Here is a 20,591-nt window from a genome sequence, read left to right as displayed (position 1 = left end):
ATTCTTAACTTGCAAGTTGTACAAAAACAGCAGAGGGGTGGATTTGGCCCATAGACACAGTTTGCCAATCCTTGCCTTGGCGGTTTAGAATATACATCTTTAATTAATCTTCATCTGATTTCAAATAATATTATGCTACTTCACATAGAGGGAAAGAAACTTATAACAGTCTACTCAGAATTCCTCCCTCCCATCTTTTGTATATTATTGTCATCTATTTTATTTTTGTGTATGCTATAAATCCACATCGCTATTATTTTTGCTTTAGATACTCAATTATCTTTCTAGGTGATTAAAAGAGTCTAAACATGCCTTTTATATTTACTTTTTTTTTTTGCGGTACGCGGGCCTCTCACGGTTGTGGTCTCTCCCGTTGCGGAGCACAGGCTCCGGACGCACAGGCTCAGCGGCCATGGCTCACGGGCCCAGCCGCTCTGCGGCATGTGGGATCCTCCTGGACCGGGGCACGAATCCGTGTCCCCTGCATCGGCAGGCGGACTCTCAACCACTGCGCCACCAGGGAAGCCCTATATTTACTTTTATTTTAACCATCTCTGGAGATCTTCATCTCTTTGTGTAGGTCCAAATGCCTATTCTGGTATCATAGTCTTCCACATGAAGAACTTCTTTATGATTTCTTATAGTATAGGTCTGCTGGTGATGAAATCTCTCAGCTTTTGTTTATCTGAAGAAGTCTTTACCTCACCTCATTTTTTAAAAATTATATACAGTAAAACTGACTTTTTTGCATACAGTTCTATGAGTTTTGAGATAAGTATAGGATTCTCTAACCACCACAAATGATATAGAATAGTTGTGCTTTCATTAAAAAAGAAAAAAAATCTTTTTATTTTGAAATAATTATAGACTCATAGGAAGTTGCAAAAAATAGCATAGAAAGTCCTGTGTACCCTTCACCTAGATTTCCTCAGTGTTAACATCTTACATAACTATTGTACAACATCAAAACTTAACATTGTCAATTCAAGAAACTGACATTGATACAATACTGTTAATCAGACTTATTAACACCTTATTTACATTTCACCAGTTTTTATATGCACTCATTTAGCTGTGTGTGTGTGTATAGCTGTATGAAATTTTATGCCATGTGGGGATTCATGTTACTAGCACCTTCATCTTTGAAAGATATTCTTGCTGCAAACAGAATTCTGGGTTGATGTTTCTTCAGCACTTTAAAGATGTCAGTTCATTGTCTTGCTTGTATAGTTTGTATGGCTGTTAGCATCACTGACTCCATCTTGGGCCCGTTCAGTTCCTCCTGTCCTTCCACTGACCCTACGTTGGGCTGTACTGGGTAGTAACTCTCCTCTCTGTCATCAAGGGCTTTGTAGTTAATAGATAATGTTTAATGATCGTTAGGTCCAGGTGGCCTCTATGGTCTGTTAGTTCCCAAACAATGATGAAGACGTTTGCTGACGTATTCCCAGCACCCAGAAGACTAGCTACCTATTCATAAATCTTGACTTAGGAATGCATTCTGTGTTTCCAAGCACGTAGCCCCGTACCCTAGGTTAACTATAAAATTGCCCCAATGGCCCCTCGGTGGTGCGCAGTGCAGCTGTGAGTGCTTATGTGTCGCTGCCCGCCCTGTAAGTTATCCTTTAACAAACTGATCCATTGATTACATGAAGCTACTTCCCTCATTTTTCAATCTCAAGATATCTTTTCAGTTCAGTGAGCACTTTTTGCTCCCTCTGTCCTCCAATGTAGTTTCTGATAAGACGTCTGCTGTAATTCTTATCTTTGTTCCTTTGCGTGTATTAACGTACCTTTTTTTCCCTCTGTCTGCCTTCAGGATTTTCTCTTTATCTTTGATTTTCAGCAATTTGACTATGATGTTTCTAGGTGTTTTTTTCTTTTGTGTTCTTATTGGTGGGGGCATTATTTATCCCACTTGGTGTTCTCTGTGATTCTTACATCTATGGTTTGATGTCTTTCATCATTTTTCGAAAAATCTCACCCACTATCTCTTCAAGTGTTTCTCCTGCCCATTTTCTCTCTTTCTTCCTTCTGGGATTCCAGTTACACATATATTCGATAATCTGATTTTGTTCCACAGCTCTTGGATGCTCTGTTCTGTTTCTTTGTTTTTTCACTTATTTTTCTCTTTGTGTTTCAGTTTGGATAATTTCTATTGAACTGTCTTCAAGTTTACCAATTCTTTCCTCAGTTTTGTTGAGTCTGGTGATGAGTCCATAGAAGGCATTCTTCATTTCTGCTACCGTGGTTTTTTTTTTTTTATTTCTAGATTTTCTATTTGACCCATAACTTCCACCTCGGCTGAAATTCCCCATCTGTTTATGCACGTGGTCCCTCTTTTCTACTAGTGTTTCTAACATATAAATCATGATTGTTTAAAAGTCTCTGTCTAATAGTTTCAACAACTGCATCATTTCTGAGTCTGGTTTGGTTGACTCTTTGTCTCTTGACAGTGGTTTTCTTGCCTTTTAGTGTTTTATAATTTTTGACCAAATTCTTGACATTGTGTGTAGAATGGTAGAGACTAAATGAAATGGTATTAATTCCTGGAAATGGGCATGTATCTTCTGCTAGACAATTAGTGTAAGAGCTTAAGTCAGTGTAGTCAGGAGCTGGTTTGGACTTTGTTGTTGCTATGGTTACCTTCATTGCACTACTGGCTTCCAGTTTGTCTAGCATCATCTCAAACAGATGGGGACTGGGTTGCTGGAGGGTTTTTAATCAGTGCTCCTGGTCCACCCCTCAACTTTCCATCCCTTGGTTGGGTTGCTGTTGCTTGTTACTTGGTGCTTGCTAGCCTGGTGGAGGGCGGTGGGGTGTGTATCTTATCCTGGTCCAGCCTCAGTCTTTGGCAAACTGTATCCCTGGGCTTGGGGGCGGGGCTTCCTCAGTGATCCTGCTCCTCCTCCCCACGGCAGCAAAACTCTGCCTTGTTATCTTTGGCAGATCCATATGGGAGAGTTTCCTGCCCCTCCCCAGTGATAGGAGCCTTGTAATGGTATTGACATAGGATCCTGCTACAGGATGGTTTCCTGCCCCTCCCACTTTCCTCAGCTATAATAGGTTGTCGTATGTGCCCCGCACGGGAGGGTTTGCTGCCTGTCCCCAGCAGCTTCATTCTACAGAGGGGAAGGGTCCTGGTGAGGTTGAGACGTCCCACCTTCCCTGCAGCTGCAGCCACTTCCCTCCTCCAGGCCTGATGGAGATCTGTGGAGAGAAACCTGCAAGAGGGTACAAACTCATGTTGTGTCTGAGATTTCTGGGGGTCCATAGATGGCCTGTAGCAACTTGTTACGAATTTTCCTGAATCCCTTACATGCTTGGCACTTAGTAAATGCACAATGCATACTTATTGTATATTTGGAAGACATCATTGAACTTTTCTGAGTCTGTTTCTGCACTTATAAAATGGGGCTGATACAAAAAAAAAAAATGGGGCTGAGAAGGCCCACCTCACATAGAGTTCATATGAGGTAATGGTTATGAAAGGGCTTTTAAGTGGAGAGTAGCAAGCACATAGACAGGATGATTGATCCTGGGGTCTCTGCTTGCTTAGCTTTGTAAAGGCTTGTGCTAGGTGCTGAAAATACAGCATTGAATGAGATAGGGTTCTTGTTGTTAGCTATCAAGAAAAGCAGTCACCGGACAAGAAATCTCCATTGCAAAGAGCTTTCTAAACTTGAAAGTGCTGGGGGTGGGGGGGGGGGGGAGGGACTTCCCTGGTGGTCCGGTGGTAAAGACTCCTCCTTCCAATGCAGGGGACGGGGGTTCGATCCCTGGTTGGGGAACTAAGATCCCACATGCCGCAGGGCAACTAAGCCCACGTGCCACTACTACTGAGCTCACGCGCCTCAACTAGAGAGCCCGCGTGCTGCAAACTACAGAGCCCACGCGCTCTGGAACCCCGGCAACACAACTAGAGAGAGAAAAACCTGCACGCCACAACTAGAGAGAAGCCTGCGTGCCAAAACGAAGAGCCCGCACGGCAACGAAAGATCCTCCGTGCCTCAACGAAGACCCCGCCTGCCGCGACTAAGACCTGACGCAGCCAAAAATATAATAATAATAAAGAAAATTTAAAAAAAAAAAGAAAGCGCTGGTAAATATAAAAGTGTATCTCCGAGGAGGTAACCTTTGAGCTGAGGCTTGAAGAACAAGCCGGAATTTGCTAGATAAAGGGCAGGGAAGAGTGGGAATTCCCTGGTGGTGGTTAGGACACCTGGCTTTCACTGCTGGGGCCCAGGTTTGATCCCTGGTCGGGGAACTAAGATCCCGAAAGCCGTATGGTATGGTCAAAAAAAGGGGGGGGGGGCAGGGAAGAGTGTGACAGGCAAAGCAAACAGCAGGTGTAAAGACTGAATTAGGAAGACTCAAGCACCTGGAAGAAAGCCAGTGAGGCTGGAGCTCGGAGGGGACGGGGGGAGGGAATGCCCATTGGCCTCGTCCTCAGGATTGGGCTTTATCTTAAGATCAATGGGAAGCTATTGGAGAGTATAAGCAGGGGAGTGACACGACCAGCTTTGGGGTTTTGTTTTGTTTTGTTTTTTGCGGTACGCGGGCCTCTCACTGTTGTGGCCTCTTCCGTTGCGGAGCACAGGCTCCGGACGCGCAGGCTCAGCGGCCATGGCTCACGGACCTAGCCGCTCCGCGGCATGTGGGATCTTCCCAGACCGGGGCACGAACCCATGTCCCCTGCATCGGCAGGCGGACTCTCAACCACTGTGCCACCAGGGAAGGCCAGCTTTGAGTTTTTAAAAGCGGTTCTGCCAGCTGTGCCGAGAATAGATTGGAGGAGAGTTGGAGTCGAAGCAAGGAGACCAGTCAGGAAGCAGAGAAAAAGGGGGGCATGACACATCTAAGGCAGCAGGGAGTCTGCACTTGGACCTTGTGTACCACTTCCTTTTCCTTCCAGAGCACCAAGACAAAAACCTGGTTCTAGAGAGGGAGTTTGCTAGAAGTGCAAGCGAGCTGATTCTTGCTAGTTTTAAGATATGACCACCAGAGGGCGCAAAAACACTAAAGAGACTCGGGATCGGCCCTGATCCACCTCCCCAGGCTGAGTCCTGGGATTCAAAGGCAGCCTGAGGGCGTGCCCTCCCCTCGCCCAGTTAGATGGCTGACTCTAGGGCCCACAGGAGCCAGCCTCCAGTTCCTTTGTTAGAAAGCAGTGAACAAACTGAAGGAATCCTGGACTGGGAGCCTGAAAATGTGAGTTCAGTCCTTCCCCACAGCTCCCCGACTTGGGCAACTTGCCCCTGTTTTCCCTTCTGCCCCCTCATTTGGCCCAGGTCCCCAGCCCTCATTTCAGAGAGAAATGTAGGGGTTCAGAGCCTGGTGTTTGAGCCACCTGGGTTTAATCCCCATTCCAACCACAAACTAGCTAAATAACCTTGGTCAAGTGACTTCACCTGTCAAAGCCCCAGTTTCCATCTCTGTTAAGTGGGAATCCTGACACATCCCTTGCACTGTTGCAAATTATGAGATAATGTCTGTAAGTACTTAGCGCAGTGGCTGGCACATAATAATTGCTCAATATATGTTTATTATTCAGATGGAAATGTGACTCACATTCATTAAGTGCTTAGTTAGTATCCAGGACTGGGGTTTTACTAGTAATTCTTTTTGTGGCTTTTGGCAAGATTCCTTCCTTTTTCTGAGCCTCAGTTTCTCCAACAGAAAAACAGAGGGTTAGATCAGAGTGGATTCTCAGTAGGAGCCATTCCAGCCCTGACACTCCAGGCTGTTTCTCTTTCTCTCCCTCCTACCTCTCCCTGCTTCCTTCCTTTCTTCCATCTATCCATCATTTATTCATTCATTCAACAATTATTTATTGAGTATCTACTATATTCCAGATGCAGGAAACAAAACAGACCGACATCAAAGCAGGTGTCCATCACTGAGAGCTAGTCTGTTGGAAGCATGTTTGTTCTAAACCTTCTTTGTCCTCTCTTCCAGCAATCAATCTTGCAGGTTATTTCATGTTTAGAACAGGAAAAAATTGTGCCAAGAGTTTATTTCTGTGCATCCCTGTGTGGCTGTGTACACACACACATTTATATATAACATTTGCAGCAGCGTTGTCATGGTAACCGTTTTTTGGTGTCTCTGGGCATGAGGGCTGCCTGTGAGTGGAGGAGCTTTTATGGAGCACCCCCTGCATGCACTTTTGTGTGGCGAGAATTCCTGCTGGGAGAGTTCCCCAAGAGCCTTTGCCGGCCCTTTTGATCATTGCTGCCTACTTTTCTCATTGATCTTGTCGGATGTGAGTGAAATTGACTGGGGGAGTTGAATGTCAAGTTCAGTGACTGGCAGAGCAAGATCCTCCCCGGACATCTGACAATGAGTGGCGTGGATAGGTCAGCTTGGGCTTTTTGTCTTTTTAAACCCTTGATTTGGGAATGTTTAAGGCTTCGGGGAAGACTCGGATGAAAAGGCAAAAGCAGCCAGGGAATGTATTTTCAGAAACGACAGCTGCAGCAGCCGCTTTTGAACTTGGTAGGCAGTGCCAGAGCCGGGAGGGGCGGAGTGCCAGCAAGAGGGAGAGAAGGGACTCACTATTCACCACGCAGCCTGGCCCCATCCTGGGTGCTTGGCATACGTTATCTCCTGTAATCCTCGAATCCAGCCTGTGAGATAGACACGGTGGTTCTTAGCAGGAAACTGGGATGGAGAGGAAAAGGGGCCTAGCCAGGAAGTGGCAAAGGTGCGAGATTCAAACTCAGGCTGCAGGCTAACTCCAGTGCCAGGGTTCTACCCACTACTTGGGCCGCTGGACCACTCTGCAGCCAGGTTCCCCTCACTTCCGGGCCAGGAACTGGGGGGAGGGGCAGCCAGAAATGGCAGCCCAGAGATTCAAATCCTCACAAACGCCAAGTCACAGCAGCAGATCCAATCATGGGCCGCCATGAGATGAACGAATCAAATCTTATGCACGTATTACCTTCACTCTAAATACAGGAGCTGGCTTGTGTTTTGGTGTCGTGAGAGCTTCCCGTGTACCAGGCATTGTTTCACGTCTTTATTATTAGTCTGAGACCGATGCTATCTCGTCATTACTCTATTACAGATAAAGAGAGTGAGGTACAGAGAGGTTAAATGTCTTGCCCAAGATCACACAGCTAATGAGCTGAGATTTGATCCCAGGCAACCTGGTTCCCGCGCCTGAGCTCTTAACTGCTGTGCCTTTCTGGTCCATGAGTTAGAGTTCTGTGTGTGTGCAGTTCTAACGGAGCCATGTGGACGCTCCCCTCCCCAAAGAGCTTCCGCTATTTGAGAGATAAGAGTTAAGGGCTTCCCTGGTGGCGCACTGGTTGACAGTCCGCCTGCCGATGCAGGGGACGCGGGTTCGTGCCCTGGTCTGGGAAGATCCCACATGCCGCGGAGAGGCTGGGCCCGTGAGCCATGGCCGCGGAGCCTGTGCTCTGCAACGGGAGAGGCCACAACAATGAAAGGCCCGCGTACCGCAAAAAAAAAAAAAAAAAAAAAGAAGCGTTAAAGGGAGAGGGAAGAGGATACTCTTTTATTGATGATCTCCTATGTGTCCAGTACTGAGCTAGGCCTTTCTACCTCACAACTTTGCTGGAACATTAGAACTACTATAATCCCCTTCATACAGATGAGAGGAATAAAGGTCCAGCAAGGTGAAGTGATGGGCTAAGGTTTTAGAACTGGGATTCGAGCGAAGACCTGCATTTTCCAAAACCCAAGCCCTACGCTGCAGAAGTCAAACAGCACTGCCCTGGGCCTTTCTCCCACGTTTCTCAGCTATGGTGCCAAAGAGGTGTTCAGGTGTTCTCCTGAAAGCAGGGAAGGCCCCTCTAGAAACCCTTGTACGGCAGAGGACCCTGACCTGCCCAAATCGAGGTGCTCCCCCAAATCTGCCAGAGTAGGGTTACACTCAGTAACTCAACCAGCATACATCCCACAACTACTTACGGAGCGCCGTCTAGTGCCAGGCTCTGGGCATGTAGCAATGAAAGCGCGTCATAGTCCCTGCCATTGGGAGCTTACTTTCTAGCAGGGAACAGCCATGATACAAGTTAAGTACCTGTGTGAGAAGTGCAGGGAGCTGTGGGTGTGAATAAGAGACTACTGGACCTGGGTTGATAACTGATGTGGGTGTTTTATGTTTATTTAAGGGGTACCTTCCCAACACTTTGGCTTGAGAAGGTCAAAGATATCACTTAGGGCTTCCCTGGTGGTGCAGTGGTTGAGAGTCCTCCTGCCGATGCAGGGGACATGGGTTCGTGCCCCGGTCCGGGAAGATCCCACATGCTGCAGAGCGGCTAGGCCCGTGAGCCATGGCCGCTGAGCCTGCGCGTCCGGAGCCTGTGCTCCGCAACGGGAGAGGCCACATCAGTGAGAGGCCCGCATACCGCAAAAAAAAAAAAAAAAAAGATATCACTTAGTGCTTTTGGCCAAAGCCAAAAGCCGGCCACACTGCAGCATGAAATGAAAGAGGCTTCTATTTTCTTCATGTTCAGAAATCAGGTTGTGATACTTATCCTCAGGCCATTTCCAGCTTCACAGAAAAGATAAATAAGCTAACGTCTGTTGAGTATTTATAATGTGCCAGGTACTAGGCTACATTGAAGTCCCTTATGCACACAGTGTGATAGAATCACAAGAAAATATCCCAGCACAAAAGTAGCAGAAGGTGGGGATGGATTAAATTTGTCTGGGAAGGAGGGAGAATCAAGGAAAATTTGTCCCATAAGATGATACTTGAGCTGGGTTTTGAAGGATAAATAGGAGCTCGCTAGGCAATCCAGGAGCAGGAGACACTTCAGGTGGAGGAAACAGCATCTGGAAAGATTGGGAGACATGAAAGTGTATGGCCATTCAGGGGGCATGTGGTGGGACCTGAGGGTGCAGAGATTGCTAAGAGCCAGATGCAAAAGGGCCTTAGGCACCTGGCTGAGGAACCTGGCCTCTATCTAATCCCCACTTTCCCTGCATGAGGGTGAAATCCAAAAACCTTCTTCAACTTCTCTGTTCAAGTGGAAGAAAAGGCGTGTGACAAGGGTGGAGGGGAAAAAGCATGATTGCCAAATTTGGGAAGCTGAAAAATGTTCATCTGCAGAATTAATTCTAAATCGCTGCTATTTTCATACTCATGCTGGTGGGAAAGGCAGAGCATAGCAACGCGCCTCAGCCTTTTTCCAGGTGTCTGGAGTGCTGGCAGGCCAGGCCAGGCCAGGCTGGCAGGCCGGCTCCCACGGAGATCACTGGAGCCAGCCTGATGCTGGGAGCCAGCTGTGGGCCTCTGGAAATCCAGCTTCCTCTTCTAGTCATTAGATGGGGGGAAATTGGAATCCAGGATTTTCCCAAGGCAGTAAACTTGGCAGGATGATTAAATGGCATTAGGCTTGACAAGGGCCAGGGCAAGGCTGGACCACCCGGGTGGACCACCCAGGTGGCCAGAAGGATGTGGTTTCCAGATTCAAGATGGGATATGTGGGTGACTGTGCGAAGTCCCTTGGTTTAGAGAGTGCTGGAGGCCTGCTGGGCAGGTATTAGAGACCTTTCCCTGGGCCAGACCCAGTGGCCATGCAGGTTGATCTCAGGAACAGGGCAGCTCAGCAGATCTGGTATGTAGGGGGTTCTGCTAATAAGATGTGGAAGCAGTAAGATCATGCGCTGCCTTGCCCCCGGCCGAGCAGCCACCTCCTGACCATGTTGGGTGACAGCCAGACAAGGGAGGAGAGAAGGCCCTGTTATGATTCACTTCCTATGTGCGGGTAGTATTGGTACCCAGATCTCCACTGGGGTGTAATGAGAATTAAATGAGTTAATACATGTAAAGAGCTTTGCCCAATGCCTGACACATAGTGAGTGTTCAGTAAATGTTAGCTGTTACTGTTTTTATCTTCTAGACACACTAATGGTTTTTTTCCACTTGCTACCTTACTTAATCCTCAAAACAGCTCTAGGAAGTAGGAATTAATAGGTTAAAAAAAAGTTTGCTTTTTACAGTTGAGAAAACTGAGGTACAATGGGGGGTTATGTAACTCACTCAAGGACACATAGTGAAAAGTGGCAGAGCTGGAGGGAACCTCTACAACTCAACAACAATAACCCCCCTGCCCAATTCAAACATGGGCAAAGGACTTGAATAGACATTTCTCTGAAGAAGGTATCAAATGGTCAGTAAGCACCTGAAAAGATGCTCACTAGGGAAATACAAATCAAAACCACAATGCAATTCCACGTCACACCTATTAGGTGGGTTATTATAAAAAAAAGAAAGAAAAAAGAAAACAAGTGTTGGTGAGAATGTGGGGAAATTGGAACCCTTGTGCATTGCTGGTGGGATATAAAGTGGTGCAGCCATTGTGGATAAACAGTATGATGGTTCTGCAAAAAATTAAACATAGAATTACCATATGATCCAGCAATTCCACTTCTAAGCATGTACTCCAAAGAATTGAAAGCTGGTACTTGTGAACAGATACTTGTACACCGCTGTTCACAGCACCATTAGTCACAATAGCCAAAAGGTGGAAACAACTCAAATGTCCACTGATACATGAATGGATAAACAAAATGTGGTATATCCATTCAATGGGTTATTATTCAGCCTTGAAAAGGAATTACATTTTTGACACATGCTACACAAGGTGAACCTTAAAAATATTAAGTAGCCAGACACATAAGTATTGTATGATTCCATTTATATGTGGTACCGAGAGTAGTCAAATTCATAGAGACAAAAAGTAGAATGGTGGTTGCTAGGGGCTGGAGGGAGGGGAGAATGGGGAGTTATTGTTCAATGGGTACAGAGTTTTAGTTTGGGATGTCAAAAAAGTTCTGGAGATGCACAATGTAATGACTGCACAACAGTGTGATTGCCCTGAATTGTACACTTAAAAAGAATTTTATGTTGTATCTTACAATAATAATAATAATAATAATAATAAAGAGTTGAAAGAAAGATAAGTGGCAGAATTGGGATCAGGACCAGGTCTCTTTGTCCCCCAGGCTCCTTGGGATGGTTCCCTGGGCCCACTTTCTCCTTTCTAGGAAAATGCACTCCAGTTTTGTTCAAAACTGACGGGTAGAGAGAAAAGCAGTGTCTTGAGGATGATGGGCACACCCAATCGGAATTAGTTCAAGGCATTTGCAAGTGATGTTCAACTTGAAGGACAGGCTAATTCTGAATTCTGTACGAGCCAGGTCAGAGAGCAGAAGGCTGAAGAGTCAGAGGTGGTACCCGTGCGCCGTCCTCTCGTTCTCCTCCCACCTCCACCACCCGCGCCCGCACAGCGGCCGTCATTTTGTGTCAGTCAGTCCACAAATATCTACTGGGCCCTCCAGTACACCACGAGACAGCTCTCAGCCACCGGCTGAGTATCCTACAATTTAACTCAACTCTGACACCATCTACCTGGAGAGAGCTTCAAATCCCACAGCTCATTTATAAGGGATGGTCTGGGAAGGCCTCTCTGATAAGGTGAGGTTAAGGGCTCAGTCCTACAGGGGTGCCCCACCCCACCCCCCTGCTTCACATGACAGTCGCAAGCCCAGGCTGTTACCTGTGCTTCTGATCCACTGGCTAGAGATTGGAGGTTCCCATGACCCCCCTCCTTGGGTTCAATTAATTTGCTAGGGCAGAGCACAGAACTAAGACAAACATTTTACTTACTGGATCACCGGTTTATTATAAAAGGATATAACTCAGGAACAGCATAGGGCAAAGAATGGGGAAAGGAGTGTGAAGCTTCCATGGCCTCTCTCAGCACCTCCATGCGTTCATCAACGTGGAAGCCCTCGGAACCTTGTCCTTTTGCGTCTTTACGGAGGCCTCACCACAGAGGCTTAACTGATTAAATCATTGGCCACTGGTGATTGAACTCAGTCTCCAGCCCTCTCCCCTTCCCAGAGGTCAGGGGGTGGGATTGAGATTTCCAACCCTCGAATCACAATGTTGTTTCCCCTGGCAACCAGCCCCTCCTACTTAGGTGACATAGGGCTTTCCAAAAGTCACTTCATTAACATAACAAGTGACACCTGATTGCTTTCTTTGCTTAGGCAATTCTAAGGGTTTTAGGAGCTCTACACCAGGATTGGGATGAAGATCAAATATATATTTCTTATTATAAATCACAATATCGCAAGCACACAATACATGTCAGGCACCATTCTAGGGCCTGGAGATACAGCAATGAACAAAACAGACAGAATCCCTACTCCGGTAGGGCTAACAGTCTAATGGGGAGGGATAGATAGTAAACTCATGAATATGTAAATATGTCACTGGTTAGATGGTGATGAGTGTAATGAAGGAAATTAAAGTAGGTTAGGGTAGCCTGGGGCTGGGGGTGGGTTGCTAACTTATAAGGGATGATCAGGGAAGGCCTCTCTGATAAGGTGACATTTGAGCAGGGACGGGAAGGAAGTGAGGGAATGAGCAGTGCAGATATCTCAAGGACAGGAAACAGAAAGTGCAAAGGCCCTGAGGCAGGGAGTATATAAAAAGGAACATTGTAAAGGCCAGTGCACTAGAAGAGGAGAGTAGCAGAGAAGCTCTGAGATGTAAAGGTGGGGGTGGGAGATGGAGATCACGTAGGGCCTCGTAGGTCATTGAACAGATTTTGGTTTTTATTCCAACTCAGAAGTGAGGACAGTGGAGGGCTCTGAGCAGAGAACGTGACATGACCTCAACTTTTCTTTTCTTTTCTTTTTAAGATTTAATTTATTTTTGGCTGCGTTGTATCTTCACTGTTGCACGCGGGCTTTCTCTAGTTGCGGCGAGCAGGGGCTACTCTTCGTTGCGGTGTGTGGGCTTCTCATTGCGGTGGCTTCTTTTGGTGCGGAGCACAGGCTCTAGGCGCGCAGGCTTCAGTAGTTGTGGCACACGGGCTGAGTAGTTGTGGCTTGAGGGCTCTAGAGCGCAGGCTCAGCAGTTGTGGCGCATGGGCTTAGTTACTCCGTGGCATGTGGGATCTTCCCGGGCCAGGGATCGAACCTGTGTCCCCTGCATTGGCAGGCGGATCCTTAACCACTGCACAACCAGGGAAGTCCTTAATTTTTTCATGTAAATAATTATGGGGATTATTTAACTTGTAGGCCCAGTTACCTATCTCTCTTCCAGTCCTTGCTAGGGGCCCAGAAGAGTGCCTGGTACATAGCTGTCACTCAGTAAATGCTTGTTTAATAAGTCCTGAAGACTGGTTGTGATTCCAGAGGCACATGGGGAGGAATGACCGACACTTGAAGTGGGAAAAGACTGGGGGTGGGGGGATAGGGGGATCCAACTTCTAAATGAGAGGATGGTATCAGATTTGAGAAACACCTTGGTCCAGCAGTGAAAAGAGGTCATGAGTTTCAGTCCAGGTTGTGCTGCTTACTTGCTGTTTGACCTTGAGAAAAAGCCTTTCTTATATCTGGGCTCTACCCCTAAAACCAGGACACTGGGTAAGGTGATCCCCTAAGGCACCTTCAGTCCTGACTAGACTCTATTACAACACTTCAAAAAAAATGTGGTAAATACAAATAACATAAAATTTACTGTCTTCACCATTCTATGATAATATTCTTTGTTCCCTCTTGCATCCTGGTGAAGCTGAAGCATCTGCTGCCGCAGTGCTGGCGGGGGCTGTGGTCCCCTCCAGGAACAGCTGAGAAATGAAGACCGTTACACACACCGTGGGCAAAGAGGTAGGACGACTTGGCCCCAGAAGTGGGAGTGGGAGTGGCAGCAAACTTTGCCTTGGAGGCAAGAGGGGAAGGCATGAAGCTTTGTTGAGGTACCTACCATGCCCTAGGCCCTGGCGATGCTCTCTACAGACCAGCTCCTTTAGGTCTTGCTTTAATCCTTTAGAGGCAGACCTCCTGTTTTTATTTTGCAAATGGCCCAGAGAAGTTAGGAAACTTGCTTAGGGTTGATTGGCTAGTCTGTAAGGTTAGAGTCCAGATCTATCTGAAAGTTTACAACCTTTGAAAGAAACTACCACCCTTACACGGCATCCTACCACTGGGCCCTGGGACGCTGGGCAGGGCCTGCTGGCACAGCTCTTTACTGAAGAACATACGTGGCCAATTATGAACGGGCCTGCAGTATAAGGAATGGGAGAAAATATTTCTTTACTGTTCCCATTGGGCTTTCCCTCCTTCCATTCATGTCCATTTCAAATGGGTGCCAGGTAGTTGCTCTTTCTTTGGTCTTTCTTCCTCCTCCTCCTCCTTCTTCTTTTTTAAAAGTTCTTGGCCTCCCATCTCTATGTCTTAACTGCCTAGGGTCTAGATCTTGGGTCAGCAAGTTCCATGCCCAGCTCTATCTTGTCAGGCCTTGGTGGAGGTTTGCATGTCTCAGAGCGGAGCACCTAATAACATACAAACCTTCTGTGGCTACTGAAGATGGCTTCTGTTGTGCTAAAAGGCCAGTCCCCTCCAGGAGAAAAAAAAAAATGAAAGGGCCAGAGAACTCCAGCTTGCGACAGTATTTTCAAAAGTTTTCAATTAAGAAATTAAGGGGTCCCCCTGAGCCCAATCTTCAGTTCACTCAGAGAAACAGCACAGTGACCCCACATGATAACAAATAAGCAAAGCTCCGTCACCCAGCCACGAGGAGATGCGTAAACCAAGTCTTCACCTGTCTGCTGGCTCTCTGAATGAGGATGGAGAGGTATTTTGATTCCGGGAGGAAATGCAGGTCTCTGTTGGGGGTAGCGTGGTGGGCTCTGGGAACAGTGGCTGGCTGGTCAAAAATTCAAGACTCCTCCTGTGAGCCAGCACTGCCTGCTCCAGGAAGTTCTCACCCTTTTCGCTCCCTGTGCAGTGAGGCCCAGCCTAGGCTCTGCAGTAGCCAGGGCTTCTCCAGGGTAACCTGAAAATCCTCTGGCCGTTCACAATTATTCTGTCCTTTAGCAAGCTCACATCCTTTTTATTGAGTGCTAGATATCAACGATATTTTAAATGACTAGGTAATGTTCCTATGTAAATGAATAATAGTAGCTAAAATGTATCCAACTATGACAATGAGCAAGGGACTGGACTTTGTTGTCTTATTTCTCATGATAAGAGGTGGAGTCTCCATTTTACAGATGAGAAAACTGAGGCTTGAGAGGTTATGTGATTTCTCCAAGGTCATACAATTAATCAATGGCAGGGCTGAGAATCAAATTCAGGTAATCTGATTCCAACAGCTGTACTCTTTATTGCTCAACACTGAGCTTTAAGCATCTACTTGGGAGCCTAGAGAAGGGGAGCCTAGCTCAGCCTGGGGAGCGAGGAAAGGGTGCCCAGAGGAGGCGAGGCCTAAGCCAAGCCTTGAGGCAGGAGCAGGCATAAGCCAACGGGCTGAGAAGGGAGAGGATGGTTTGGGGTCGTAGTCCACATACAGACACCAGGGAGAGGAAGAGAATGGCTTTGTCTGCAGTGGAGCAAAGTGGCTGCAGTTCTGGATCTGAGGTGGAGAGTGGCAGGATGGAAGCGGAGTCCAGATCCTGAAGGGCCTTGAATTTAGACTGGATCCTGAAGGCAATGGGGGAGCCATGGAGGCTCTCAGCAGGCAAGTTCACAAAATCAGCTTCGCTTGTTGACAGTGCCTCTGGCCAGCGTGGGGAGGTTCGTCTGTGGAAGGCAATGGTGGCAAATCAGAACTGGAGTCAGATGCCTGGGTTTGAATGCCAGCATTTCCACTTGAAAGTTATACAAGTTGCTTCTTCATATCTTTAAGCCTCAGTTTATTTGTGAATGGGATATAATAATACCTTGCAGAGTTGTTGAGGTGAGTAAGAGTGAATCTAAGCAGAATGTTTAGCAGAGCTGTACCCTGGCACCCAGGAGGTGTTCAATAAATATTAGCTTCTCTGTGCCAGACGGGAGGTGTTGAGCAGGGCTATGATTGGGATGAAAGGAGAGCGCTCCACCTTTCTGACTTTGCTCCCTATAAGCCTTCCGCATTGATTGCCTGGGGCCAGAATCTTATCAGGGACTTTTACATTATTTTGCCCAAGGTCTATCTGTTTCAAGAGAGATAACGCTCATAAAGTGCTTAGCAAAGACCAGACACACAGTAATCACCCGATGCTTGTAGCTATCAAGTTAGGAAATGAAACTAGCTCAGAAAAGAATAACAGTTAAGCAATGATCAGTCTGTTATCACCCTAGTATACATGGGAAGCCAAATTCTTTCCTGGGAGCAGGTTTCCCTTGGGATAAGGAAGTCTGAGATCTGGAACATAGAAGGAGAATCTGGGGAACTGCAGGACTACTTGGGAATTTTTCCTGGAGCCAGTCACGTCTAGAGAAGAGCAGAAAAATCCAATCCCAGGTAAACAGGTGTTACAAATCCAAATGGCTTAGGATTCCAGAGTATGAAGTGGCTCCTGCCTTCCAGTCTGGAGATGGGGGATTATGCTTCCTTTTCTACACCAGGAGCTGTGAAACCCTCTCCGGAAAGATGCAGTTGTGGTATCACCCTCCAGATGCTTCTTCCCAGAGGGAGCTTTTGGAGGTCCCAGGGACTGTCAAGAATTAAGCAACCACGATGTGTAGAGCTTTATGTGAATTGAAAAAAAAAAAGGCAGTGTGAGGCAGTATAGCAGGAGGCAGAACCCAGCTCTAATTTTGTCTCTGCCAACTACACTCTCCATGTGACCTTGGCAAAGTCTCTTGCCCGTTTCGAGCCTCAATTTTTTCAGCTTCTTCTGTGTGTGATGGTATTGAGCCTCCCTGTGCCTCAGTCTCTACAACTGTGAAATGATTACCACCTCTTTCACAGGACTGTGTGAGATAATGAACTGCTCAGTGCCTGGTTACAGTTATTACCTGGCTTGCTCCCTGATCTCTGCAATTCTTTTCCCCTCAATGATCCTGTGCTTGGACAAGACCCCAACTGGGGGTGGAGTGTGTGGGCAGGGGGTGGGGGGGTGTTGGCTGGTCCTGCTGGGGAGAAAAGGAGCTTATCACCAAGTGTTACGCTCGCATAGGACACCGGGAAGCCGACCACTGGCTGCTGGTCAAAAGGCGCTCCAGTCTCCGGGCAGGCCTTGGAAGAATCCGTCCACAGATCCCCAAGTTGAGGCTGCTGATTAGATAAGGAGGGTCGGATCAGGTCCCCAGGCAACTTGGGAAGCGGCAAGGTTTATTCGGACGAATGAACCTGGATTTCAGATGTAGGTTTGTCCCTGTCCTTTCCTGGCTGGATGACCTTGGGCCGGTCACTTTCCCTCTCTCAGACTCAGCGTGCTCTGGAAATGGAGCTCCTCATCCCGCTCACCTCTGGGTGGACAAGGGCGAAATGTAGACACAATGGACGGGAACTGCGTTAAGGGTCGGCGAGTGCTATTTGTTATGCTAATAGGTCCACCCGGCGGGCTCCTATCCAGCGGTTTCACTCCGGTTAAGCAGTTCCTCCCACCGTAACCGAGGTTTCTCGCCTCACTGCCTCCCGCCCCTACGGACAGGGCTCTGCGGACCGCAGGCTCCAGGGCCGTTACCATTGTTCTTCGAGGCTGGGCGGCAGAGGAGGGATCTCGCAGACCAGACCTCGCCTTTGGTCTCTCCTTCCGCCCCGCACCCCAGCCGCAGCGAGCCTGGAAGCCCCTCTAGCCGATCTTTCCCGAGCAAGCGAGTCCTCCCCGGAGAACTGCCGAACGGCGGCCGAAGGCGCCCCCGAGTGTTTCCGAAGAACCCCGACCTCTCGCAGTCTCCGGAAAGAGCCGAAGGAGCTTCTCACCCTCGGCCTCCCGAACTACTCCGAAAAGGCCCGAAGTTTTCCGAGCGGCCGTCCTGCCGGACTGCTGGAGGCGGCCGCAGCGCCATGTTGGATGCTCTGCTTGTTGAGTGAAGAAAATCCGCCGGCATCGCCTGAGCCCCGCTACCGAGAAGGGCGCCGCTTCCCCCGGGGAGGGGGATAAAGACCCCCTGCCGCCGGCCCATGAGGATATTGCCGTGAAAGGTCCGGTCTCTCCGCCTCCTGCCCCCGCCGGGTCCGGCCCCCCCCCTGGGGTCGCGTTGTCACGGAGACCGGCAGCCGGTGGTGCTGGCCCGCGGGGCGGCTGCTGCTGCCGGCGGCGGCGGCGGCGGCGGCGGCGGCGGCGGCGGCGGCGGGCGTGTGTGACCGGCCCCGGCTCCCTCCTCCTCCTCCTCCCAGCCTCCCCCCGGCCCCCCGCTCCCGCCGCCTCCCCGGGTCTGCCCCCATCCCGCCCCCCCGCTGCCCCCGGCCCCTGCACCCCGGCGCGCCCGGTCCCGCTCTGGGGGGGTTGGTGGCTTCGCTTTGCCATGAGTTTACCGCAGAAACCGGCTCTGAAATCAGGCTCAGCGGCTGCAGCAGGAACCGGACCCGGCACCGGAGCGGCGGCGGCGGCGGCGGCGGCGGCAGCAGCAGCGGTACCGCCTCCTCACCCGGCGGCGGCGGCGGCGGCGGCGGCAGCGGCAGCGGCGGCAGCGGCCCCTCCTCACCCGAACATCAGGGCCCTCCAGACCCAGGCGCCCCAACAGTATCCTTTTCACCTTCCTGCCGGCCCTTCGGCTCTCTTCGCTGCAGACCAGGGGGGCTGTGGCCCCTCCGGGGACTCTCCCGCCGGCAGCTACTGCCCACAGGGAAGGGGCTGCTCCTCCAGGCCACGCACCCGGCTTGGCCGGAGCTTTTGGGGTGCCCCGGCAGCAGCACTACGGGGCACCCCGGGACCCTCTGCACTACTGCGAAAAGTAGCTCCATCGGCCTTGCTTCTGCAGCCCTTCCCTTTTGGAGCTGGGGGACCCTTCCCCCCCTCGCCTCTCCTCCCCTAAACCCTACCTCCCCCCCCTTATTAGGCCGAATTTGCTGGTGCCTGTGACCAGCCCCGCAGGGAAGGCTTTTCTCTGATTGTTGTGAGGACTACACCCTCCTCATCTCCCTTCAGCTCCCCCTGCAGCGGGGCATGGTGGGCTTCTCTAATTATTATTATTAATACATAATAAACTCTATTGGTAAATTTCCTGTGTGAAACTAAACTCAGCTCGTTCCTGAGGTAAGTTGGATTTTAAATCTACGGTGAAATTTTGCAGAAAGCACTCCCTCTGGGTAGTGTTTTTTAGCGATTGGGGGAGTTGTGGTTTGTGGTGGAACGCGATCTAGGGAGGAAATGTTAAACCGGACGCTTCCCTGCGTTTGACCTTTTTAAAGGAAGAGGAAATTAACAGACATTACCCATCACCCCCAAAAGTCTCACTTCTTGGAAGGCTTGTGTTATGCTGAATATTTTTAAAGGGCTTTCAGTTACTCTTCATAGGCCTGATGTCTAGAGGGTACCAGGGACCCTGGAGGAAAGTCTAGTATTGAATGTGTCTAATTTCATGTTATTTGCTTGATTGTAGAATTTTTGGACAGCTTTGATTAAAAAGACTTGGTGACGAGTTATTTTAGTTAAAAACCAGCCGGTGAAGGTAAAACATTGAGTTCATGAATTTCACGGAGACTTAGGCGTTATTAGCTACCTTAGAATAACATTTCATCATCCATCCCTCCCCCCAATCCGTTGTATTTGTGTAAATCAATAAATAATCATTGGATGTTAGATGTGTTTTTGTACTTGTGTCATCGTGTGTTTGACTTTTAGAGAGAGTAGGGTATTTGAGCAAGTGAGAAGCTAACTGCTGTGAGGTCCACAGATTATTTCACAGTCTGTAGTTTGATTCTTGTCTGTGTCCATTGCTTTGAGAAGGGGAAGGTATCTCCCTTCTAGAGTCATTCCAGGTCATCGTTTTGGTTTCTGTCAAGTGCCATTTTCTCTGTTCTTTGAATATTGTTAGTCCACATTTTTTCAATCCAAGCAGTGGTGGCGCAGAGTAAGATAAATTCCATTCCAGTGTCATGTGTGTACTGATTTCATAAGGTTGAACTGCAAGATTCTGTTCAATTAAGAATTGTTCACCAATGAGAATGGTTAGGGATTCCTAAGTGTTTGTTGCGTCTCGAAAACCTGGTTAGTTTTGATCAGTATCCCTAGTTGCTTTACTCTGGGGGAAGAAGTTTGGCTGATATGCCTACTTCAAGGTGGAATTCACTGCTGGATCTCTTAAACATATCTTGACTTAATGCTTTGTGAGTTTAAATTCCTTTTTAATTTCAGTTTTTTTTTTCTGGTCTTGATTGCCCATGTTTGGTTAGGGCTCTAAGTTTCTATACTGCGCCACCAAGTAAATTATTCCTTACCTGCATCTTGGAGCTGTTTTGGAAATTAAATGAAAGGAGGTCCATAGTTATGTGTTCTTGACTACAGAGTGTTAAGTAAGGACTTGAGTACTGAATATGACAGTGCTTGGTGAATTTGGTGGTGTTACTTGGACACAAAGAGCTGTGACTTGAGTGTTTCAAGTGTACTTTTTCTCAGCGCATTTCACAAAGGAAGGACTTATAAAAGCTGTGAGTTGGTTGCAACATAAAAGTAGTTAGTACTACTGCAACAGTTGTTAAACGGGATTTAAGATGTAATTTCTAGTGGAAATAACTTTTATACCTATACGTAGTAATATAGGATACTTGGTTTTATGTGGCTTTAAGTTTTACTTTGCCTCATGTCATTGAAGTAAGATTAAATTTTCTTCTTGATGTATTTCACAATTCTATTATCTTCTCTTTGCTTTACACATTGAAAGGT

At 48.1% G+C, this 20,591-nt stretch overlaps 1 protein-coding gene across 7 annotated transcripts in view; it reads left to right on the top strand.

Annotated features, from left to right (window-relative positions):
* Positions 1 to 17,799: 17,799 nt before the first annotated feature.
* Positions 17,800 to 20,591, top strand: part of EIF4G3 (eukaryotic translation initiation factor 4 gamma 3) — a 368,147-nt gene continuing 365,355 nt past the window's right edge. For 6 of the 7 annotated variants that reach the window (XM_060015609.1, XM_060015626.1, XM_060015621.1 and 3 more), the window contains exon 1: positions 18,116 to 18,449. In XM_060015609.1, coding sequence (XP_059871592.1) covers positions 18,232 to 18,449 — 218 coding nt within the window. In that variant the 5' untranslated portion in view covers positions 18,116 to 18,231. Of the gene's footprint in view, positions 17,909 to 18,115; positions 18,450 to 20,591 lie in introns of those variants that run through there. The other variant, XM_060015631.1, reaches the window with a different exon arrangement.

This window comes from Delphinus delphis, chromosome 1 (assembly GCF_949987515.2).
Source record: "Delphinus delphis chromosome 1, mDelDel1.2, whole genome shotgun sequence".
In the NCBI taxonomy this organism is placed as follows: domain Eukaryota; kingdom Metazoa; phylum Chordata; class Mammalia; order Artiodactyla; family Delphinidae; genus Delphinus; species Delphinus delphis.
The sequence above is the reverse complement of the archived record's forward strand: the minus strand, read 5'-3'. Positions and strand labels throughout refer to the sequence as shown.